The 25,295-nt window shown below is 36.2% G+C and overlaps 2 protein-coding genes across 2 annotated transcripts in view; both read right to left on the reverse strand.

Moving 5' to 3' along the window:
* RYR2 (ryanodine receptor 2) overlaps positions 1–25,295 on the reverse strand; it is a 515,056-nt gene that overhangs the window by 374,477 nt on the left and 115,284 nt on the right. Inside the window, exons 11-12 of the mRNA XM_065893933.1 lie at positions 13,175–13,249; positions 8,177–8,333 (exon numbers count right to left, since the gene is read on the reverse strand). Coding sequence (XP_065750005.1) covers positions 8,177–8,333; positions 13,175–13,249 — 232 coding nt within the window. The remainder of the gene's footprint in view (positions 1–8,176; positions 8,334–13,174; positions 13,250–25,295) is intronic.
* LOC136136388 (ATP synthase membrane subunit K, mitochondrial) lies at positions 15,307–15,648 on the reverse strand. The gene has a single exon (XM_065894534.1). It carries the CDS (start codon positions 15,586–15,588, stop codon positions 15,412–15,414), a length of 177 nt encoding a protein of 58 aa, XP_065750606.1. The 5' UTR covers positions 15,589–15,648; the 3' UTR covers positions 15,307–15,411.

The following is a 25,295-nucleotide window of genomic DNA, read 5'->3' on the forward strand; positions in this document are numbered from 1 at the left end:
TCTTGTATTGGGAGGTGCCAGCAGCTTTTGCCAGGAAAAAGCTCTTTGCAGGAAAGAGCTCTCTACAGTGGCCCCCTTTGTCTTGTCACTAACCTTACACCAGGTGCCCCGCGTGCTCTACTCATCTCCAGCCCTAGCACCCCTGTCACATCGTTTGACCACACAATACCTTGCCTAATCCGTTGGTTCTTTCCATAGATCAAAGAAGTAGAAATGAAGAATAAGTAATTAACAGATGACCAGATCTCTTCCCTAGCTTCCGCGTCAGTAATCTCGCCAACAAACTGTGTGAACAAGACAGTATCCCAAGAAAGATCACGAGGAATCAACAAGCCTGCACACACGCCTGCATGCAGCGGGGCATGGCGACGACTCTGACCCCCTATCTCAATGCTTCACTGAGATGACTTCCCTGTTTCCCTTTAAAGGCTTCCATGGTTGAGCAGAATCTTCAGAGGTAGTTTTGGGGGGACACTGAGTCCACCATCTCCCCAGACTGTCAGCATTCTGATTAAAGGCAAGTTTCCTTTCTATCAGCATTTGTGAGTATTGGTTTTGTAAGCAGCGAGCAGCTGGACCTGATTCAGTAATGGAGGGTCTTTGAGGGGCTTCCATGGGGCAGTGAAACAAGGTCACAGAGCCTTAGGTGAAGCCCTCTCATATCTTGTACTATACTTCCCTCCTCTGGAGTGTGGGCAGAGCCAACAAATATGTTGGGACATCACTCCTGCAATGAGGTTATGTTATATGGCAAAGGTGAGAAGATCTTGGAGATGTAAATAAGGTCCCTATTCAATTGACTTTGAGCAAATAAAATGGGAGGTTCTCCTGGGTGAGTCATACTTAATCAGGTGAGGTCTTTAAGGAGGGTTTAGGCTTTCCCTGAGCTCAGTGACTACAAACAGTGCATCCCATGGGTTCCATTCTGCTTACAATCTTCCTTTCCAGGTCACTTGCACTATGGACTCCAGGCTTACTCAGCCAGCTTCATAACCTCAGAAAGCGAGTCCATGTAACACATCCCTTCGTGTATACCTATCTCATGCTGGCTCTACCTCTCGTTAAACTCTGACACATACACCTCATCTTTTTTTCATTTTTGTTTTTTGTTGGTTTTTTTTTCATTTTTAAGGACACTCATTGCTTTCTAATTTTACAAGCAATACATGTTCACTGCAGACAACGAAAGATACCTAAAAGTATAAAGTAAAAATGAATGATCACCCATAGCCCATCCCTCCCAGAGATACCCATCATTAGCATCTTGATGCATTTCCTCCCAGTATCTCCATTTTCTAAAAAATTGAAGTATAATTGGCCTACAACACTATGTTAGCTCCAGGTATACAACACAGTGATTCAATATTGCTATACATTACAAAATCGTCACCATGATGTCTAGCTACCATCTGTCACCAAAGATACTACAGTATTATTAACTATATTCCCCATGCTGTACATACCATCCCCGTGACTTATTTATTTGTAACTGTAAGTTTTTACCTCTTAGTCTCCCTAACTTGTATCTTAAACATTTTTTGAGCCAAGAATAAAAATCTCAAATAAAACAACATACTAAAACTATGTCCTAAAAATATTTTGTTCTTTCTATTTTTGCCATTTGCTCCATAATCCTTGTAATCTCATTGGCAGTCTTATTTGAGGTTGGTGTTCCATCATCTCAGCAGCAAAAAGTTTCTATTCATGGGGCGTGAGAGGGAAAAAACTGGAGGAAGTCACCCACAGAGGAATATTTTTAGGGCATTTTAAGTTAAAAAAAATGACATCTTGGGGGCAGTATAATACGTGGGTGATTGGCAAGACCTACCTTATGATGAAAACTGACATTTCAACACACTAACGTAATGGTTAAAAATTCTAGGAGTAGAGAAAGTGAAGAATAGGTCTAAGAAAATCTGCATGAATCGAATTCTTCATGATATAAAATGTTTTCTTCAAGAAAAGACCAGCATAAGCATTTTGCAATATATATGTGCATCAAATCATCACATAGTACCCCTTAATTTCATACATTATTAAATGTCAATTATATCACAATAAAGCTAGGGGAAAAAAGAGGACCAACATCAGTGATCTTATAAACTGTCTTCCACTTTATTCTGTTTATTCTGAATATATACAGTCATCAACAACTGTTGATTATTCTGCAAATCCTGAATTTGAGATGAGATTGGCTAGTGGGTGCTCACGTTAGTGCAAAGATATCCCAATGACAATCAAAACAATTGCTCCTTATATTAACTAGTAGAACAGGTTTTTAAAGCCATTCTCATAATTTTAAGTAAGAATGATCTTAATGATTTGTAAAAAAAAAAAAAAAATGGTATGTTTCAAGAATATATTTTCAAAACAGTCTCACACAATCATAGGTAAGGGAATGCGACTGTAAATGTAAGGGTTCTTTTTTTTTTTGAGTTTGACTTTTTTTAGGTTGAATTTTTGAATTTTATTTATTTTTGAATACAGCAGGTTCTTATTAGTTATCCATTTTATACATATTATACATTAATATGTCAATCCCAATTTTAAAAGTTAAATTTTTCATCAGTAATGAAAACTTGATTTGCAACACAGTAATTATGTCAATCAATAGTCATTTATTAATTGTATACTCAAAAGATACCAAAACTGAAGAAATATCTTACACACACAAGTCTTTGCCTTCCGGATATATAAGTACTGATTATTTTCACTGGAAACAGTATAGCAAAGATACATAAATATATGGCAAGCATTTTCAACTTGTCAATGGCACTAAGGGAAAAAAAAAAGAATCAGATACACCTTTATGTAAATCTGATTATTTATTTCACAGACCAGGGGCCATGACCAAATGTGATGATTAACAAAAGGATGAAAGAAACTGTTTAGCTATACTATCTTCTCCAAAATATTGACAGTATAGAAACTATTTTATTTTTAAAACATACAATTTTATCTATAATTAAGGACTGTACTTTTATTCTAGTTTAGTTAGTTCTAAGTTCAATGCTTTTTTATTATGTAATTGTTCTTTTCATCATGAATAATTTTTAATTTTAATAATTAGCCCTATTAGTATCAAAATATGTTTATATTTGTTAAAAACTGAAATATACACACAATACAGTTGTTTCTGAGTGATGGATAGTATATGATTTTAATTTTCCCCTTGCCTCATTTTTGCAGTATTCCCTTTTAAAATCCTCTAAAATGACTATACATTACATATAATGAAAAAGTAATTCTAGAAAGAAATATAGAGTTACTATCTTGACTTCATAGGAAACACTTTATTACCTACTCTGTCAGTGATTTTAAAATGAAAATTCTCTGATTTTAAAAATAAGATGTCCAAAAACTAAAAATATAGTTGTCATTATTCAGCACTCCAACTCCTGGGCATATATCCAGAAAAAACTCTAATTCAGAAAAATACATGCCCCACTATGTTCACAATAGTACTATTCACAATAGTCAAGACATGGAAACAACCTAAATGTCCATCAACAGATAAACGGATAAAGAGGATGTGGTATATATATACAATGGAATACTACTCAGCCATAAAGAAGATTACATGCTATTTGCAGCAACATGGATGGACATAGAGATGATCATACTAAGTGAAGTAAGTCAGAAAGAGAAAAACAAATACCATATGATATCACTTATATATGGAATCTAAAATCTGACACAAATGAACTTATTTACGAAACAGAAACAGACTTGCAGACATAGAGAACAGACCTGTGGTTGCCAAGGGGGAGGGGATGGGGAAGGGATGGATTGGGAGTTTGGGATTAGCAGATGCAAACTATTATATATAGGATGTATAAACAACAACCTACTGTATAGCACAGGGAACTAAATTCAATATCCAGTGATAAACCATAATGGAGAAGAATATGAAAAGGAATATATATATATGTATAACTGAATCACTGTGCTATACAGCAGAAATTAACACAACATTGTAAATCAACTATACTTCAATAAAATAAATTAAAGAAAATAAAAATAAAATGTTTTCCTAGATTTCATTTCCACCTTCATGACTCTCAACCATGTTATATATAATTATCATAGTGGTAACTGACAGTGGGTTATTAACAACCTGTGTATTACAGTGGTTCCATACAGTCCAGAGACTAGTTTTAGAGAAACCAAACAGTTCATTAAAAGGCAATGCTGGAGAGCTTCCCTTGTGGCGCAGTGGTTAAGAACCCTCCTGCCAATGCAGGGGACACGGGTTCAAGCCCTGGTCCGGGAAGATCCCACATGCCACGGAGCAACTAAGCCTGTGCACCACAACTACTGAGCCTGTGCTCCACAGCTACTGAAGCCCTCGTGCCTAGAGCCCATGCTCCGCAACAAGAGAAGCCACAGCAATGAGAAGCCCGCGCACTGCAACGAAGAGTAGCCCCCGCTCGATGCAACTAGAGAAAGACTTCACGCAGGAACGAAGACCCAACGAAGCCAAAAATAAATACATTTATTTTTTTAAAAAAGTCAATGCTGGAATCCTAGGTCTCTGTACTTTCAGTGTAACCTATGACATTACACAATCACCAAAAGCCAGAAACAGAACCTCTGAGCAGAGACCACAGAAGGAGCTGGTCAGTAAAAATTCTTCAAATGCAAACTATACTCTAACACTGACAGAACATAAGCAGAGATATCTGGGGGGAAATGTTTCAAAAACTATTGCTTTGAGCAAGAACCATTATCAAGAGATTTTGAAAATATTCATAGCTTTTGAGTCAGTATTTCTGTTTCTAGGTCTAGCCCTAAAGAAATAAATTTAAACTGTGCACAAAACTTATGTCCAAGTATATCAATACAATGGATGAATTTTTTAACTGATTTTTCTGTTACAAAGGAAAAATAGCTATCATAATAGGCAAAATAATCCAGAGATTTTTTTTTACAAGTTAAAGAAAATGCTTTCCCCTTGCACTCATACTCTCATACACCTTCCATTTTGATCTTTTTTTTTATTAGTTTTATTTTATTTTTTTATATTTTACTGAAGTATAGTTGACTTACAATGTTGTTAATTTCTGCTGTATAGCAAAGTGATTCAGTTATACATACACACACACACACACACACACATTCTTTTTCATGTTCTTTTCCATTATGGTTTATCACAGGATATTGAATATAGTTCCCTGTGCTATACAGTAGGACCTTGTTGTTTATCCATTCTCTATGTAATAGTTTGCATCTGCTAATCCCAAACTCCCAAGCCTTCCCTCTCCCACCCCCCTCCCCCATTTTCATCTTTCTAAGGCAGCCAAAGTTAAAAGATTAGTGTAGATTCTTTCTTTTCTTAAGTAAAAAAATAATAAGATTTTTAAATTGCATTACAATTTGCTTTTTTTCTTCACTCAACAATAATAATAATGATGGGTATCTTTCCTGATCAATATATTCTGACAGCTAATACCGCTTAGCTATCAAGTCTATTCGTTAAACATTTGAGTCTACCAATTTTTTTGCCATGACAATTTTTTTGCCATGACAAAGAATGATAATGTGCACAGTTTAATTTTATTTCTGTAAGAAAACTCCTCTCATTAAAAATACATTTATATAGAAGACTGCTAGATCAGTGGCTGCATGTATGCAAGAAAGAAATTTTTGAAATATGTTCATACTTGTCTCTTTTGCACTTACATTTCCATTGGAATAATCTAGCCCATTTTGCTAGAGGCATCCATTTATCTCCTGGAGAATTAGGATCGTCAAAGAGTGAAAAGAGAAAGATCGTGTAGGTATTCATCTTTCTATAGCAAAATAGGATTTTTGGAGACCATGGGAATATGATTGTTACAGAAATAATGAAAAGAGAAAGACGAACTCAGTATTCAGATTTCTCCAGCAACAGTAGGAACTAGGGAGACCACAGGTAGACAATATTGTCAGGCACCTGCCCGGGAGGCCCTACATGAGGCCCTGGTATACCTCCAGGCCCCTGGGGCAGCCCTGACAGCCTGGGGGTGAATAAATGACTAGCCAGTCCAGGGTTCCAGGCCTGGAAGTCAGGCCTGGTTACTGAAACCCACCCTGGCTGGTGGTTTGGAGCAGAGGTGACCTCATGTTCACTGGATCTTCTTATGTGCTCAGCCAAGTGACGTGGACAAATGGCTCATCTCTCCTGCCTTTAGTTTTTCCATCTGTAAAATGGGGATCCTGATTCTCAGAGAGATCAGTTACGGAGAATATTCAGCTCATTGGCAGACTTAAAAGAAACAGAATGGTAGCAATTATCATCTTTAAAAGGCCAAGAAATTAGGGAAGAAAGGGCCCTGCTTCCCAGTGCTGTCAACAAGCTTTAGGAGGGCACGCACTGTCAGCATGTTCCCAGCTCCGAGCCAAGGTCAAGCCAGCCCTTAAATATTCCTGGGTGAATAAATGTCCACTTCCCTTCTTTCACAAACCTCCCTTCTCTTCCACCACCTTACTTTAGTAAATTTTACTACAATAAAAATATTGTTTAGTGTTTGGCTTTTTACTGATAAATATCTTATTTGTTACTTGATTTTGGAGTTTTAAGAAAATATTATTTGACTTTTCACTGCTTCACTGGAAGCGATCAGAGCACCTTTCATTTTTCCTCTTTCTCCTCCAGTTTTTGTTAGATGTATTTTCCCTTTTTAAATGCCATATATTGAAATTTTTTCTAATATCTTTCATTGTGATATGGCTGTTCAGCTTTTTCTACTTCTTTGGGATTTTATTTTCGTAGATTATATTTTGCTGGGATGTCGTGCCTTTCTTTTCACTTTTCCGATTTCCTACCATTAAGCTGTATGTCATTTTACGCTATCTCTTTTACTTGAAAAGGGCTTCCACCATCAGATAACTGATGCGTCTTTGGTGGGTTGAATTTTTTTTTTCTTTCTGGACTGAGGTGTTATCAGTGGACAAACTAGCAAATTCCCACCACCCTGGTTAAAGTCTTGAGGAAGAAGCCCATCAGCGTCAAGTTTGTTCACAGTGTGATCAACTGTGCTTTCCAACTACAGACACAAGGAGCAACTAACTGCCCACCTGAGGTCCACCCAGGTACCCTCTCCAGAGCCCCGCTATAGGTCCCTACAACAAATTATAGATGCCAATCCTGTCTCAGATTATCCACTGGAGTTGACCAGCTTCGTCTGTTTTCACCATAAAAGATGGGGACCTACACTGGCTGTCTTTCCAGGAGATCCTGGGAGAATACAGCAAATCAGAAGCATCTTCTACCATTCTGTGTCCTCCAAAGCAAGAAGACTGAGAGCGTGGCACTAGGGATGTAAACTGAGGCTGCTGTCTTTTTAGAGTTACTTCTGGTCTTGCTCAAACTTACCTTTATCTGTAACAGGGGTGTAAAGTTTTGCATCTCTGAGACAAAAAAAGCTATCCAGTAAGTTAATACCATTCCTATCATGATGCCCAAGTTTCACATTCTTCATTTAATTAAGGACAGAAATACACAATTATCACAAAAATGCATATAATCGATGCTTGGAATGTGTCAAATGAACAAGTGATTTTCAACTGTCCCTGAGATACTTCACTATTCAGGACATCTACTGTTTTCCTGAGGCATGGTTAGCAATCCATTGCACTGCGGGGTTGGTGAGTTACGAATCTTTCATGAGGTACTGCGTGGGCCTAGCTGTGCTACACCACCAGCATTCCAACTTGACTTTGATGTGCATTTTTTTTTTTCTATTCTACTCATCATCTAGTTCAGAGGGATTCTCATGAAAGATATTAAGTATTCTCTTAGAGGTTCTGTTCTTACAAATGATTCAAGAACGTAAGAAGAAAGGTCTGTATATAAGAGCATCTGTGTGAACGTTCTGGTGTGCCCATCACATTGCTATACAACAACAGCACAAGGTCTGTGCTTACTGCACTGTCAACACCTAAGAAAACTAAAAGGGGCTGGATGGATGTGCTACACATAAATAACCAAAGAACTGTAAGCCAGGTGCAACACCTGGGAAGGTGTTAGTGGTTTAGGAAATAGGCTTTACTGAAGAGGAAGGCATCGAAGAGAAAATGGGAATTTGGAAATACATGTAAAACATACATCATTTCTTTTTGCATTTCTAACATCAAAGAAAATGCAGTAGGGATGTACTCAAAGGAAATCGAAAATTATACATTTCTGTCTTACCTTGGAAGATCGGAAGGTAAATGCTGTTGATTTGACATCAGCTTTTTCTTTGTCCATGAGTAGAAGGCTTTTGTCTTCCATGAGGCTCAAGTATTTTCCTGTTGTGACATGGCGTAGTCGGAAAGGCTGGCCCCATCTTATGTGGCTTCCACTCCACCTAGCAAAAACAGTTAAGACTTGATCCAATAGCAAATACAATGACAGGAGAAACAGCAATTAAAATGTATGTGTCAGACAATGAACAAAGGTGCTCTGCATACACTGTCTTCTTTAATGATCCCCCAAACCTTATGGTGTTGGTGTTATTAATTTTGTATCACAAATAACAAAATGGTTATTCAGAATGATTAGGTAATATTCCATGTCACAGAGCAAACAGTAAGTAGAAGCGAAGTTTAACTCAAGATCTTCCGACATTAAATGTAATACCATCCACACCAAACACTACTCCATGCAAAGATGACCAAGAACTTGTGTTCCAGGTTAACCTCTAATCGCTAGTCACAGATATAGACACTATGAGTTTAAATGATACCTTAGCATTTACTAGTTATTTTTGGATTTGCACAGACTTGAAAACTAGTGATATCAGAGTCAATGCCTAATTATGATAAACTGGAACTCATATATATAAACTGAAATATTTATCTGAAAAAATAAACCTCTTCCTATGCTTTAAATTTTAATAATGTGGAACAATTATGTCATTAAAAACCAATGAACAAGAAAGACAAACCAAGAATATAAATTCTAATAGAGTCAAGAGGAAAAACAGGAAAGCAAAATTGAATGCAACACAGAGAAAATATAAACTAAGATTGCAGAAGAAAGATAAAAAGCAAAGTTGTGATCATTAAAGTCTGCTTTTAAAAATAATGACTTTCAGATAGGGTAGAAAAGAAAAATTAAGATACAGACCATCCCTGCTTTGCACAGTACTGTGTTAACTGAAAGCCGTCATTATCATCAGAGCCTTGCCCTTACTACAGTTCAGAGTGGAAACAAGGTTCTGATAATGGTGACTTTCAGTTATCATGCTAGTGTGCAAAACGAGGACAGCCTCTTATCAATGATGTAAAATCAAATTTAAAAAATACAAATAAAAAGGACTTACCATGCATACAAAATCAAAAGAAAATAGTGATGCTAAAGTTGATTGTAGAGAAATTAGAATTCAAGGCAAAAAAGTATAAAGGGGACACTGTCGGGTATTTTATAATGAGAAAGATATACTCTAAAAAGAATGTACTATGTTATGAAGCTTCACATGTCAATGGCAAACAGAAAATGAAACAAAAGAAACACAAGGATAATTTTGTAAAAGACAATTATAGTGGAAGCTTTACCACTATGTAAGGAATCAAATAAATAAGTAAAGGTATAGAGAATTTCAATATGACTTTATTAATTAATAAACCAGTTCTAATAAAGAAGCATTATAAACTTTTATATTCTACAAATTAAGAACACACTTTAAAAACAATTCACCAATCTTAGTGAACTATAAGTCAATTTTATGCTGTTTTCCCAACCTGGATTTTTGACCTGAACTATTAGCCTGGAAAATTAACAGTAGAATGATATTGTAATAAGTTCATTTTTACATGGATATGTTTATAAACACAATTACTTTGGAAAAGTCCTCCAACTAAATTAATAATCATGTACCAATAAACCCTGATAATAACACGGTATTGTCTTAAAAATGAAATTAAAGTTCATTTACCGACAACAGCATGTTAAAGCATTTCTAGTCTGGTAATAGTGTATACTTTTTACCAGAATTTCTATACGGTATTCTGGATACCATGTTCAAATCTATTTAATAGGGCTCATATACACAAGCACTCCTCTCAAGCCACTGTTAGAAATGGAATGAATCTGGCCAATCGTCAGCCAAACTTTCTGAAGTCTAAACACATTTTCTTTAGCTCACAGGTCCAAAAGAAAAGAGGAAAAGCCCAGGAGAATCAAGGGCAAGAAAATAATATTTCAGTGAAAACTGAAAATAGTTATAGTAAAGAAGTTATATAAAGCAGCTTCCCATGTTATTAGAAAACTGTTCCATATGTATTATCTATATTTACTTGTAATTATCTCAAAGAAATGAGGAGCATTTGGTCACCTGTCATGATATGTTAATTTTTTTTAAATTCATAACACATAAGAAAGTGAAATTTTACTTAAAATACAAAATGCATATTTATAATTGCAGTGATCATGCCCATTACAGAAACGAACATATATCCTACTTACAGTGTTCTGACAACTTTGTACTGGGGTACAATACAGGAATGTGTTTTCTATTACATTTGACTCCCAAAATTAAAACTTACCTTGTTAAAATGTTCATAATACTGAAAAACTTTTGACAACACTAATGTTATGTAAGTAAGCAATATAAAATATATAATTACTGGACTACATAAATTATAACAAATACATAGTTTGGGGCCTCATTGGAGGGAAAAAAACATATGGTATCCCAAAGATTATAATACAAACATTGACCTTTGGAAATAAAGTTCTGTCATAAACATAAGCAGGATCTTTGACTATTACTTCCTAAGTAAAAAGAAAAATTAATTATGTGGCCATTGCATATAATAACACATGCAAATTAAATGCAATCTAATTTACAGTGAGGCCAAAGTAGGTCAAAGATGCAACAAAATCTAAAAAAAAATTTTTTTTTAAAATAATTACATCTCTTACATATGAACCTCCTACTTTCCTACTGTAGATATACATCAAGGGTCATAGAGTAGAATCAAAACACCTCTCTTTAATTTTTTAAATGGCTGAAAAAGTCCCTGATCTGCCTTGGCTGTCAAGCCCCCTTACTGTCATCTGGATTCTGAGAGGCACAGCTACAAACACACGGTGATAAAGTACCCCCTTTCATCTCCATTATTTGAAGAAGGCCCAGGCCCTTTCTATATATCAGTCAACCAAATTCAAAGTTAAAACAAACTCCAAACGTCCCCCTTTCAAACATTAGTCAACAGCAGGGGAACAGAATTAAGACCACGGGATAGAAACACGTGCTGAATAATGGGATTTATGTAATTGCAGTTCATCAACAACATTGTTGACAATAAAAAGGAACTCTTGTTGGGCTTTCAGGAGCTCTCATCCTTTTTTTTTTTTTTTTTTTTTAAACCTATAAATTGAGACAGATTTAGGTCCTGGTTTCCTCAAAAAAAAAAAACAAAACATCATTTCTTTAAGCATACAATTGTGAAGGGTAGGTAGATCTATAAATGTGAAAACACATCTGGAGTCTGTTTCTTAAAGGCAACAAAACTTCTCTAAATTTCACTTTTTTGGACTATTTCATTTCTCTAATTAAGTTGTCATTTTTATAATACACAAGGCAAATTATAAAAATACATGTACATATTTGAAATTCTTTTCCCTAAATTCTCTGAATAACTTATGAAGCACACAAAAGCTATAACTTTTCTTCCCTTTCCTTTATGTCATCTCTTCTTTGTCCATCACATTAAGAGGTGCACTTCCCATAAAATTCTACTTTTAAGTTCAATGTTTATCAAAAGTTTTAATATTTCAGTGCATTTGATCAACTATGACTTTATACAGAAGAAATTTAATATCATCAATTAATTAAGAATTAATGGGGTTAATATAGAAGCACTTTTTAAAGTCACAGACTTATAATCACAAAAAGTATAAAAGATAAATTTAATTTACATGCATTTTTTTGTTGTTGAATAGGAGTATGACACAGTGAGCAGAAAAGTCTTTCAATCATAAAAAAATTCCAATTGGGGTACTATTCTGTCATGGGAGAGTAAAGGAAATATGATTTCAATGAGAAAGATGAGTAACATATAATTTTTTCACTGTTAAAGAGACCATGTTCAAGTATTTTTAAATAAACAAAGATGGGTATTAAATCACAGCAGCACTTAGAGACAATGGGATACTTTTATAAGAGTGGTGTAACCATTTTATCTTAAAATGTCACTACTTATAATACACTGTAAGTTATATTCTATGCATCTATTTAAACTGATAATGAAAAAATTTCTATGCCAAGCCTAACAATAATCAAAGAAATACAAAGTTTTTCGAAATCATTGTATGGGATATGTAAGCAAAACAAACAAAAAGACAAAAAACTGAAGACCACTGAGCCATTTTAATCATCATTAGATAAGCATTAATCTCAAAATATCAGGTTGACAAAGACAGCTATTCCATAATAAGATAGTTCCCTACAGCCATCCATGAAGTCTGTTACCCTAAATCAATAATTTTTTAAAGCGTCATATAACAGGGAACATACATTGAAAACGTACTGATTTTTAGGTAAAGGACTAAAACATCCAACCTTTTATTTTTAATTTAACTGATATTTAAATTCTATTTAAAATAGTTCAAAATGACACCTTTACCATCAGTATTGCATTTACATAAAGGAACTAAAAGTCAATCTCTGGACAGCTTTTTGAAGTCACCAGAAAAAAAAAGGTCATTGTTTCTATAATGAATACACAGTGACTTGTTTGCAATCCACATTTCTCACTCAGCTATCAAGCTATTTGTAAGTAAAGATAGTGACTGCCAGTTATGACTGTCACATCTCACTCAGGTTCAAGTTTCCACTGTTTTACATGTGACTTTACAAGGTTAAACCCAGACCTGAAATGTGCGACAGGGTTGCAAACAACTTGTCCTGTCTCCAAACCTTACATCACTCTGCTCTGGGAGCTCTTCCTGCCAGGAGATGCACAGACTGGGACAAGACAATATTATAAAAACAAATGAGGCTAAACGCAAAAGCAGATGGTATAAAATTGGTGCTTACTACCTGGTGAATGTAGGCTACTGAAAGATAAATAAAGGCGGAAGGTAAAAGAGGAGAGACTCTCCACTTTCTCAGGGTTTCATTTGCTTGCTGGTTGTTAGCACAAAAGCACTCAAGGTACTTTGTACCCGGAGCGTCAGGCTGTATTTAGAAGTTCTACTTACGCAACTCTTAGCGTCTCTAGTCTCCACAGGGAACGTGCGTGAACAGATACAGCACCACCTTCGTAATGAACAGTTCTGTTAAAAGAAATAAAAAGCCCAATTTTAACGTTGCATTCTTGGACTCGATTTTTCAAGCCAATTCAAAGAGAAAAGTAAATGGGAAGGCTTTGGAGAAACAGTAAAAGCTACTTTTTGGTAGGAGACAATATAACTGGAAATAAAAATAACATTGACCTGAATAAACAGTTGATTTAAACACATTCCTTCGTCTTTTACTCCCTCTCATCCCCTTCATCCCCTCTCTCTCACCCTGGCCATTTTTCTCTCTTTATCCCAGTGAATACTCTCACCATTAAACTTAAGTCCATAAACGTACTCCACTATGAGTCTAGGTGTAGTTTAGTATATTTCAACACATGCATATAATTATTTGCAATTCTTTCTAGACATTTAAAACATTTTAAAGACATGTGAAAACACATTAATTTTAATGTTTCCATGACAATCTGTTAAATGATAAGAGATAGGAAAACGTAAACATCAATAAAATGTAAATATCAACAAAAAAGTCACACACACACGCAGAAATTTCTTTGGATGTACATCACACATACCAAAATTCCAAAGCTCTCGTAATAACAATTTGTTAATATGTCAGACGTGATACAAAGTAATGTGTATACATTATCCAAATTGGTCTCTATACCATCCCCTTGAGATTGGTTTAAGGAAAACAAAACTTGTTTCCTGTTTCTTTCCCAAGTGCTCACCATCTCCCTCTCCACTGGGTCTCTTAATCATCCAAACACACATAACCCTGTCCAGTCACAAACATAATAACGTGTGACCGTATTTTCCTCCCCTGCTTCCCTTGCTTTTCTGCCTCATTACCACCTCCTCTTAATCCTCAGTGCACTCAATCTTGTCTGCAGACCCACTTCTCCACTGAGACAGATTTAGCTGAGGCCATCAAATGACCTTCATGTTACCAAATCCAGTGGACTTATTTATTTTAAACACTTTGGAAAACCCTACTGCTTTGACAGTTTTCCTAACACCATTCTCGCCTGCATTCCTCTTACCTACTCAGATACTCCTTCTCATTCTATTTTTATTGTGGAACTTTTCAAAGACACACAAAAGTAGAGAGAATATTATAATAAACCCCAATACACCCAGCACATAGTTTCAACAGTGATCAGTATAGGGCCAACCTTGTTTTACCTATAACCACAAGTTATCCTTCGACATACAACCTCCACATAAAATAATACAAAAGTATTTTTCTATACTTGATATACATATATATAAAATTTGTTTTTACTGGGCTTCCCTGGTGGCGCAGTGGTTGAGGGTCCGCCTGCCGATGCAGGGGACACGGGTTCGTGCCCCTGTCCGGGAGGATCCCACATACCACGAAGCAGCTGGGCCCGTGAGCCATGGCCACTGAGCCTGTGCGTCCGGAGCCTGTGCTCCACAACGGGAGGGGCCACAACAGTGAGAGGCCCACGTACCGCAAAAAATAAATAAATAAAATAAAATAGATAACCAACAAGGACCTACTGTATAGCACAGGGAACTCTGCTCAATACTTTGTAATAACCTAAATGGGAAAAGAATTTGAAAAAGAATAGATACATGTATATGTAAAATTGAATCACTTTGCTGTACACCTGAAACTAACACAACATTGTTAATCAACTATACTCCAATATAAAATAAAAATTTTTTAAATGTAGCAAAAGCCATAGAAAACAGAATGATCAGGCATCCTACCGAGAAGCATGAGGTAATCATTCTCAGGTTAACTTGCTTTCAAATTTTATTCTTTTTTAATAATGACTCTACTTTTATCCATCATGTCACAGGATGGGGAAAATCTGAATAAATTGTTCTTCAAGGAAAAAAACGTCTTTTTCTTTCTGTTGCTTTTTCAAATCAAGATCCAAATGAGATGCATAAATTGGTTTGGTGTCTTTATTTTATTCTAGAACAGTTCTCCCTTCCTCTTCTCTTTTCCTTCTTGCCATTTATTTGTTTACAAAAAAACTGTATCATTTGTCCTGGAGTATTTTCTACATTCTGAATTTTGCTGATAACATCCTCACAGTGTTTTGTTTTGTTTTTTTTTATTCCAGGTTCATAATTTATTGTACAAATTGGGTATCACATGATGAGCTGACATTAGCTTCTTCAGGCATGGGAACTTAACAGATGACGTACAGTTGAGAATCCATTTATGTTGCTTTCACAGCTGGAGTTTTTTTAGACCTTAACTTAAAGTATAAAACTATCAAAGCAATACCTCCATATGTGGCCAGTACACAATTCATTCTCCCTGTGAGAGTATAAGAGTTGAAATATTTTTTGATACCAGTGAATTGGTACTGGGCATCAGTTTCTGGACCTGCCATGATTTCAATCTTCCAAAACGCACAGACCCCGTTGCAGGTGTCCTTCTGCTGACGAAGCTGCTACTCTACCCCGCCGGAAGAAGCCTCACAGTGTTTTTTAACATCTGCCTCTACATGATAGATCTAGAAATCTAGAAACTTACTCAGGTTCAAGTTTATGATTCTTTGGCAAGAACATTTCAGAAATTGGCGTTTGCCTTCCTATTACATCACATCAGGAGGTAATAATGACTACTTGGTTATCTTTTCACATTAAACTTGATTCAGGATCACCCTGATCCATCCATTATAACCTAAGAATTTTAGGTACATCAATGACCAGGGTCCTCAGTAGGGGCTTTTAATGGTGGTTGTGAATATAATCATGTGGATAGCTTTTAAAATCCTGAAACCTTGCCCTCACCACTGGCCAATTAAGCCAAATTTGGAGTCAGGTGTTTTAAGAGCTCCCCAGCTGGTCGTAAGGGGGAGCCAAAGTTAGGAAACTATGGCCTACCCGTCTCTAAACAGTAGCACTACTGACACTTTGGTCCAGGTAGGTTTTTGCTGTGGGGGGCTGTCCTGTGCACTGTAGGATATTTTTCACATCCCTGGCCTCTACCCACTACATACCAACAGTAGCCATCTAAGCTGTGATCCAAGTTGTGGAGATATATATATATATAAATCTTAATATATAGAATATGTTATATAAAAATACATTCATATATATGTGTGAATATGTGTGTGTGTGTGTGTGTGTATATATATATAATTTTATAGAAAGAATTTACTATAAGGAGTCTGCTCATGCAATCATGGAGGCTGACAAGTCCCAAGATCTGTTGGAGACCCAGGAGAGCTGATGACAAGTTCCGGTCCAAGCCCAAATACCTGAAAACCAGGAGAGCCAATGGTATAGTCCCATTCCAAAGACTGACAGGTTCAAGATCCAAGAAGAACTGATGTTTCAGTTTCAGTTCAAAGATAAGAAATAATTGATGTCTCAGCTCAAACGCAGTTAGGCAGAAAGAGGTCCCTCTGATTCACGAAGAGTCAGGCTTTCTGTTCTATTCAGGCCTTTAACTGATTATATGAGGCCCACCCACAGGAGGGAGAGCAATCTGCTTTACTCAGTCTATAGATTTAAATGGTAAACTCATCTAAGAAACACCCTCACAGAAACACCCAGAATAATTTGATCAAATAGTCTGATCAAATATCTGGATACTATGTGGCCCAGTCAAGTTGACACATAAAATTAAGCACCATAATAACTGAAAGTCCAACTTACCTATTTATATTTCTAAATCTGGAATTAATATCTACATTGTGAGCGATTCCTTTTTTTTTTCTCCCCAAGATAACTACAGATAAATTCAGAGTGTTTCCGAACACTTGGTTCATCCCAAAAACGTTAGTTTGATCAGTGAAGCATGAGCAGAAGACTTGTCTTATAACAATTAGGTCATTTTCAATTTACTTTTGTTTCTTCAACATAAGGAAGCCTTAAATTTAGTATATTATTTTAACACTGGACAGCTCATAGTCAATTATTACTGCAGTACCTTTTTTTTACAGACACCTTTTTTTTCCTCCAAGTGAACTATTTCTTTTAACATTTACCATATGACCTTAAAGCAATGGGGATAAGGGATGTTGTCATTAGTGTTCTACTTTTTGAACACATACTGGTTTCTTTCTTGTCCAGAGAGAGGCTAGAGTGTGTAACAAACGCTGAACAACAAAAGAGGGAACAAAAATAATACAAGAAAATGTAATCAGTCACATCCAATTTTGATGATGAATCAATTACACAAGTTAAAAATAAAGAAGAGTAGTTTACTGGCTTCTAAAGATTGACATGCTTATGTAGAATTCAGTGGGGACAAAAAAGTCGTATCACTGTATTTTAGTTTTTGCAATGAAGAGCAGTAAAATAATATCAGAATTCTTCATTTTGCCAAACTTGATGTTCAATAAATGAATGACGGACCACAGAACTAAATTCTCTTTTGAAAAATGTTTTTTTAAATCCTAACGAAATAGACTTTAAAAGTCATAATTGGTATCCATAGGAACTATCACTACTTTTTACCTCAAAAGAAATGTGCTGCTTTAATCCATGTAGCAAAAATGATTACTTTTCTCCTTTTGTACTTTAATCCATGTAGCAAAAATGATTACTTTTCTCCTTTTGTACACATAAGTTTATTAATTTAAAGTATCACTGAACATTCATAAAATCCATCACATGCACAGGCTAAAGAATAAAAACCATGTTATTATATCAATAAATGCAAAAAGCATTTGACAGAATCCCACATCCATTCACAGTGAAAACTCTTAGAAAACTAGGAATAGGAGGGAACGTCCTCAACTTCATGAAGATCATCTACAACCAACATCATTCTTAATAGTGAGAAACTAAATAATTTCCCCCTAAGATACAGAAAAAGGCAAGAATTTCCCCTCTCACCAATCCTTTTCAACATTGTACTAGAAGTATTAGCTAATGCAATAAAACAAGGAAAAAAAGGTATGTGAATTGAGGAGAGAAAGAAAAAAACAACTGTTTTCTTTTGCAGATGACATGACGGTCTATGTAGAAAATCCCAAAGAATCAACAACAAAAATAAAACTCCTGAAACTAAGAAGCAATTAAAGGAAGGTTACAGGATAGAAGATTAATGGAAAGATTAATGGACAAGCTCAACTTTCTTATATACCAGTGATGAACAACAAAAATTTGAAATTAAAACACAATACTATTTATATTACCACCAAAAGGAAAAGAAAGGTATATTTCTTACAAAATATGTACAAGATCTATATGAGAAAAACTACAAAAGTCTGATGAAAGAAATCAAAGAGTAAATAATTGGAGAAACATTCCACATACACAAACAGGAAGACTCAATACTGTCAAGGTATCAGTTCTTCTCAACCTGATCCATAGATTCAACTCAAACCCAATCAATAACCCTAGGAAACTAATCAGTTATCTTCAAAGCAATTCTAAAGTTTATACAGAAAGGCCAAAGACCCAGAATACCCAACACAATATTAAAGGAGAACAAAGTTGGAAGAACGACACTACCAAACTTCAAGACTTACTATAAAGCTACACTAATGAAGATGGTGTGGTCCTGGTGAAAGAGCAGACAAATAGATAAACGGAACAAAATAGAGATCCCTAAAATAGGCTCATACGAATATAGTCAACTGGCCTTTGACAAAGGCACAAAGGTGCTCCGCTCCTTCCAATGAAAAAAGGATAGTCTTAAATAGGTAAAGTACAGGAGATTTTTAAGGCACTGAAACTATTCTGTGTGCATTACAAGGGTGGATATATGTCATTATACATTTCTCAAAACCCAGAAAATACACAAAACTAAAAGTGAATCCTAATGTAAATAACGGACTTTAATTAATACTAATGTGTCCATATTGACTCATCAGTTGTAAAGGACGTACCACACTAAAGCAACATTTTAATAATAGGAAAACTGCAGAGGAAGGTCTGGAAGGGATATGTGGGAAGTATCTGTACTTTCTGCTCAATTTCTTTGTAAATCTGAAACTCCTCTAAACAATAATGCTTATTAAAGCCACAGTAATCAAAACAGCATGTTATTAGCGCAAAAACAGATATATAGATCAATGGAAGAGAAGAGGGAGACCAGAAATAAACCAATGCATCTATGGTCAATTAATCTATGACAAAGGAGGCAGGAATATACAATGGAGAAAAGACAATCTCTTCCACAAGTGGTACTGGGAAAGCTGGACAGCTACATGTAAATCAAAGAAATTAGAACACTCCCTCACACCATACACAAAAATAAGCTCCAAATGGTTTAAAGATCTAAATATATGACATGACACCAAAAAACTCCTAGAAGAGAACATAGGAAAAACATTCTCTGACATAAATGGTACCAATGTCTTCTTACAGCAGTTTCCCAAGGCAAAAGAAATAAAAACAAAAATAAACAAATGCGACCTAATTAAACTTAAAAGCTTTTGCACAGCAAAGGAAACCATCAACAAAACAAAAAGACAGCATACGGAATGGGAGAAAATACTTGCAAACAATGTGACCAACAAGGGGTTAATATCCAAAATACGCAAAGGGCTCATACAACTCAATATGGAGAAAACAAACCCAATCAAAAAATGGGCAGAAGACCTAAAGAGACATTTTTCCAAAGAAGAGTTACAGATGGTCAAAAGGCACATAAAAATATGTTCAACATCAGTAATTATTAGAAAAATGCAAATCAAAACCACAATGAGACATCAACTCACACGTGTCAGAATGGGTATCATCAAAAAGTCTACAAGTAATAAATGCTGGAGAGGGTGTGGAGAAAAGGGAAACCTTGTACACTGTTGGTGGGAATCTAAATTGATGCAGCCACCATGGAAAACAGTATAAAGGTTCCTTAAAAAACTAAAAATAAAGCTAACATGTGATGCAGCAATCCGACTCCTGCGTACATATCCTGAGAAAATAAAAACTCTAATTCGAAAAGATACATGCACCCCAATGTCCACAGCAACACTATTTACAAGAGCCAAAACATGGAAACAACCAAGTGCCCATCAACAGATGACTGGCTTAAGAAGGTGTGGTATATGTATACAATGGAATACCACTCAGCCATAAAAAGAATGAAATATTGCCATTTGCAGCAACATGGATGGGCCAAAGAATATTATGCTTAGTGAAATAGGTCAGACAGAGAAAGACAAATACTACATATTATCACTTTTATGGGGAATCTAAAATATAATGCATATGAATCTATATACAAAACAGAAACAGACTCACAGACACAGAAAACAAACTTATGGTTACCAAAAGGGAAAGGTGGGGAGGGACAAATTAGGGATATGGCATTTAACAGATACAAACTATTATACATAAAATAGATAAGCAACAAGGATTTACTGTATAGTACAAGGAATTATATTCCTTGTAATATATCTTGTACTGTACTGTATAGTACAAGGAATTATATTCCTTGTAATATATCTTGTAATAACCTATAATGGAACATAATAAAAAAATAATTGAACCACTATGTTGTACACCTGAAACTAACACAATATTATAAATCAACTATGCTTCAATTTCAAGTCTTAATTTTTAAAAATCAATTTTTTTTAATATTTATATATTAGGAGAAAATATACTAGGACTATACTAGGAAGAAAATGAAGAGGATGATTATAAAATTTACCCACTTTTATGCTTTTCTTTTGTTTTGAAAAGTATCACATTTTACTAGATTGGCAGGTTGGCAGTTACTTTCTTTAAGCACGTTTAAGTTTACACCCAATGTCTCCAATTGTCTCTTACTTGAAGTGAGCTGTAAATCTTACTGTTGTCCCCTTAAAGATATCATGTCTTTTTTCTATCTGTTTTTAAGTGTTTAATTTTGTGTTTACTTTTCAGTACTTTTAGTCTGATGTAAGCGTGGTTTCTTTTCATTTGTCTTACTTAGGGTTCATAGTTCTTGAATCTGTGGCTTAATATACTTAGTCAGTTGTGGAGAATTCTTAAGCAACTGTATTAAACACTGCCTGTGCCTTGCGTACTTGCAAGCACTCTTTTTCTTGTTCTCTGTCTCCCTCCTGCTTTCCTTCTCCTGCTGCCTCCCTCCCTTCTCTATCCTTTTATTTTGGAACTCCAATACATGTATGATAGACCATTCATTATTTACCATGTATTTCGTATGCTCTTTTTCATATTTCCCAATCTTTTGACTATCAATGTTTCAGTATTAGGTCAGAATATTTCTTCTGACATTATTTCCAGTTCAATAATTCTCTTTTCAGCTATGTCGAAGCTGATATTAAATCTATCTGTTCTAATATCAGTTATTTTAAATTTCAGTTTTAGAATGTCTATATGACCCCTTCTTATAGTTACCAGTTCTCCACCAAATTTATTCACCTGGTCTTTTAATTCTTAGATAATAATCATAAATATTTTAAATTCTACTTGTGATAACACTATTATCTGTGTATCCATGACCTGTACGCCTTTTTCTATAGTGTGTTTGCCTTTGCTTTTCAGGTGGGTCCTATCTTTTTTTTTTTTTTTTTTTTTTTTGCGGTACGCGGGCCTCTCACTGCTGTGGCCTCTCCCGTTGCGGAGCACAGGCTCCGGACGCGCAGGCTCAGCGGCCATAGCTCACAGGCCCAGCCGCTCCGCGGCATGTGGGATCCTCCCAGACCGGGGCACGAACCCATGTCGCCTGCATCGGCAGGCGGACTCTCAACCACTGCGAGGTGGGTCCTATCTTATATGCCTGTGCTGTATAACAAAGAATTTGGCTGACCCATGCCCCTGGTTCCTAGAAGGGGGATTCTAAACCCTTGAATTTCCCAAGTGATATAAGAGACTATGTTTTTCATGAGCCTCTTAGATCACACTTTCATTTATGGTAATGGGGGCACACGTCGTGGGCCCCCAGATAGCTTCAGTAAGAGGGTTGGCCATGCTGGAAAGACAAATCAGATGACCAGAGGGTCGGAAGTTTGATCCAGCCTGACCTCTGAGGAGTGAAAGTGTGGTAGGGATTAATTAAATAATTGAGTACATGATTGAACTCAAACACTCCTACATAACAAAACCCCAAGAAAAACACTCTAGGACAAAAGCTTGACTGAGCTTCCTGGATGATGGACACGATGATGTACCAGGAGAGTAAGATGTCTTGATCCACAGTTACAGGGAAAAGAAACTACATTTGAAACCCTCCCAGACCTCGCCCTATACATAGCTACAACTGGCCCAATTTGTAATCCTTTATAATAAAATTGTAATCGTAAGTACAGCACTTTCCTGAGTTCTTAAATCTAAAGGGGTTATAAGAACCCCCAAATTTGTAGCCAGTTGTACAGCAGTACAGATGGTCTGAGGACCACCCCTCTCCTTGTGGCTGTTGTCTGAGATAAGGGCAGTTTTGTAGGGAACAAAGCCCGTAATTTGTATGATCTATTAATTCTGGGGAGTTGGTGCCAGAACTGTACTGCAGTACATCAGTCAGGGTTGAAACAAAATAGCGTGTTTAATTTTGATTATTAGATACAGTATATGTAAAACACAGAAATCACTTGAGTTTTTTGTGTTAGTCCCCCAGCCCCCAAAGATGTACTTTTGCTTCTCACAGGTAAAGTAATCTAGGGGCACCAGCAATCCCACATCATCTTAATCCAAATGGTAATTAGTATTATTTGAGGCTGAGTTTCAATACTTGCAAGGGCTGCTCTATTTCCAGTTCATCACCGCTTCAAGGGTATAGCTCTTTGAGTTCCCTCCTAAAGTGCCTCTTCTTTGGTGGGTCTTGTACTACCACTTTTGATCCACTTGCGCTCTGATGCTTCCAACAGCTCTGCCCCACTTCTGAGCCACTCAGCCACTGCAATCCCCTGGAGAGAAGAAGCTTCCTCAGATGCCGAACTCACTCCTCCGTCTCCTATTTTGGGAACCTGGCTCCACACATTTTCACTACTTTTTTAGCTCTCAATTATCTTTGAACAGATTTTTGGTTTTTCTCAGAGGGAAACATGGCTTGGAATAACCTCATCTACTATTGTTATCACCATCACTTAAAAAAATTCTCTTTAAAATACAATTATTTTCAACTTTGAGTCCATCAAGCTAGTGTGGAATTCAAGCACTTATTTTGTTTTGTTTTGTTTTTGTTTTGTTTTGTTTTGTTTTTTGCGGTACGCAGGCCTCTCACTGTTGTGGCCTCTCCCGTTGCAGAGCACAGGCTCCAGACGCGCAAGCTCAGCGGCCATGGCTCACGGGCCTAGCCGCTCCATGGCATGTGGGATCTTCCCGGACCGGGGCATGAACCCGTGTCCCCTGCATCGGCAGGCGGACTCTCAACCACTGCGCCACCAGGGAAGCCCTCAAGCACTTATTATTGTTGCTGGAGTAGTACAGTGATCTCGGACCTTGGGGAGTAAGCCCAGTTCATTTGTTAGATCTTCTAAGCGCAGGGCTCTACTTACATGCTCCTGTCCAGTCTGAGGGCTGATGCTTTCCACTTACTTGAGAGGCTCAGGACATTTTGCTCAAGTGAAAAACCCTACAGCCACTGCCCTCTGGGTCTTGCCATCTCCTGATAAGCCAGGATGAAATGGGGAGTAGCAAGTTCTCAGGGAGCAGAGTACTGGTCAGCCTGAAAGTGGAACTCAGAAAACTCTGCTCCCTCCCCAGTCTCTATGAATGCTTTAAAAAAATTTTTTTTAAGATAACCATAGATTCACATGCTGTTGTGAGAATATAGAAAAATCCCTTGAACATCTGTCTGGTTTCCCTTAATAGTAATATTTTTCAACTCTAATATAATAGTTACATATACACATAACCTTAATAGTTACATGTGTAACTATTATATATGTAATATATATGTAACTAATAGTTATATATGTAATGTAACTATTACATATACATGTAACTATGTATTACATATATATGTAACTGTTACCTATATATGTACTATTACATATGTAACTATATTTTAAAACTATAGTATAATAGTTACACATATATGTAACTACACATATATTCAAGTTACATACATATGTAATTGAATATATATATATAACGGTTTTTCAAGGAAGATATTGAATTTGATACAATCCCCTGATCTTATTAAATTTCTCCAGTTTTGCTTATATTCATTTGAGTATGTGTCTGTGTGTGCATATTAAATTCTATACCATTTTATTAACTGTAACTTCCTGGAACCCCATCATTGTAAAGGTCCTACACCACAAGGATGCCTCACATTGCCCTTTTCCAACTAAACCTACCTCCCTCTCACTCCCCTCTCTTGCTTCCCTCACCCTGGATAACCACTAATCCGTCCTCCAGTTCTAAGATTCATTTCAAGAATGTTATAAACATGGACTAACACAGTATGTGATCTTCTGGGATTGACAATTTTCACTCGGCATAACCGCCGGGAGATCCATCGCAGTTGTTATGTATCAATAGGCCATTCCTTTCTACTGCCAAGCAGCATCCCATGCTATGGTTGTACTGCAGATTGGATAACCATTCCCTTGATGAAGGACATCTGGGCTGATTCCAGTTTTCGGCTATTACAAATAAAGCTGCTTTACACTAAGTATTTGTGAAGAAGTATTTTTGTGATCACAGTTTTTGTTTCTTTGAGATAAACACCCAGAAATGCAATTGCTAGGTCGTATGGCAGTGCATGTTTAGTTTTTTAAGCAGCTGTCAAAATGTTTCCCAGAGTGGCTATACCATTTACAAGCAATTTATGAGCGATCCAGTTTCCCTGCAGCCTCGCCAACATTTGGTTATCAGTATTTTGTTTTGTTTTAGCCATTCTGATAAGTGTGTAGTGATAGCACCTGGTGGCCTTGTATTTCCATAATCGCTAATGACGCTGAACATCTTTCCCTGTGCTTACCTGCAATCTGTATGCCCTTTCAGTGAAACCACCGTCCATGTTTTGCACCCATTTTCTAATTAGGTTGTTTGTTACTGTTGAGCTTTGAGAGTTCTTTCTGTATTTTCAGATTATTTGTCCTTTGTTGGACATATGATTTGCAAATATCTTTGGCCAGTCTATAACTTATCTTTTCATCCTCTTCACAGGGACTTTCACAGAATAAAATTTTCTCATTTTGATGAGATCAATTTATTAATGTTTTCCTTTCATGGACAT

The sequence above is a fragment of the Phocoena phocoena genome, chromosome 16 (genome assembly GCF_963924675.1).
Source record: "Phocoena phocoena chromosome 16, mPhoPho1.1, whole genome shotgun sequence".
NCBI classification, from domain to species: Eukaryota; Metazoa; Chordata; class Mammalia; order Artiodactyla; family Phocoenidae; genus Phocoena; species Phocoena phocoena.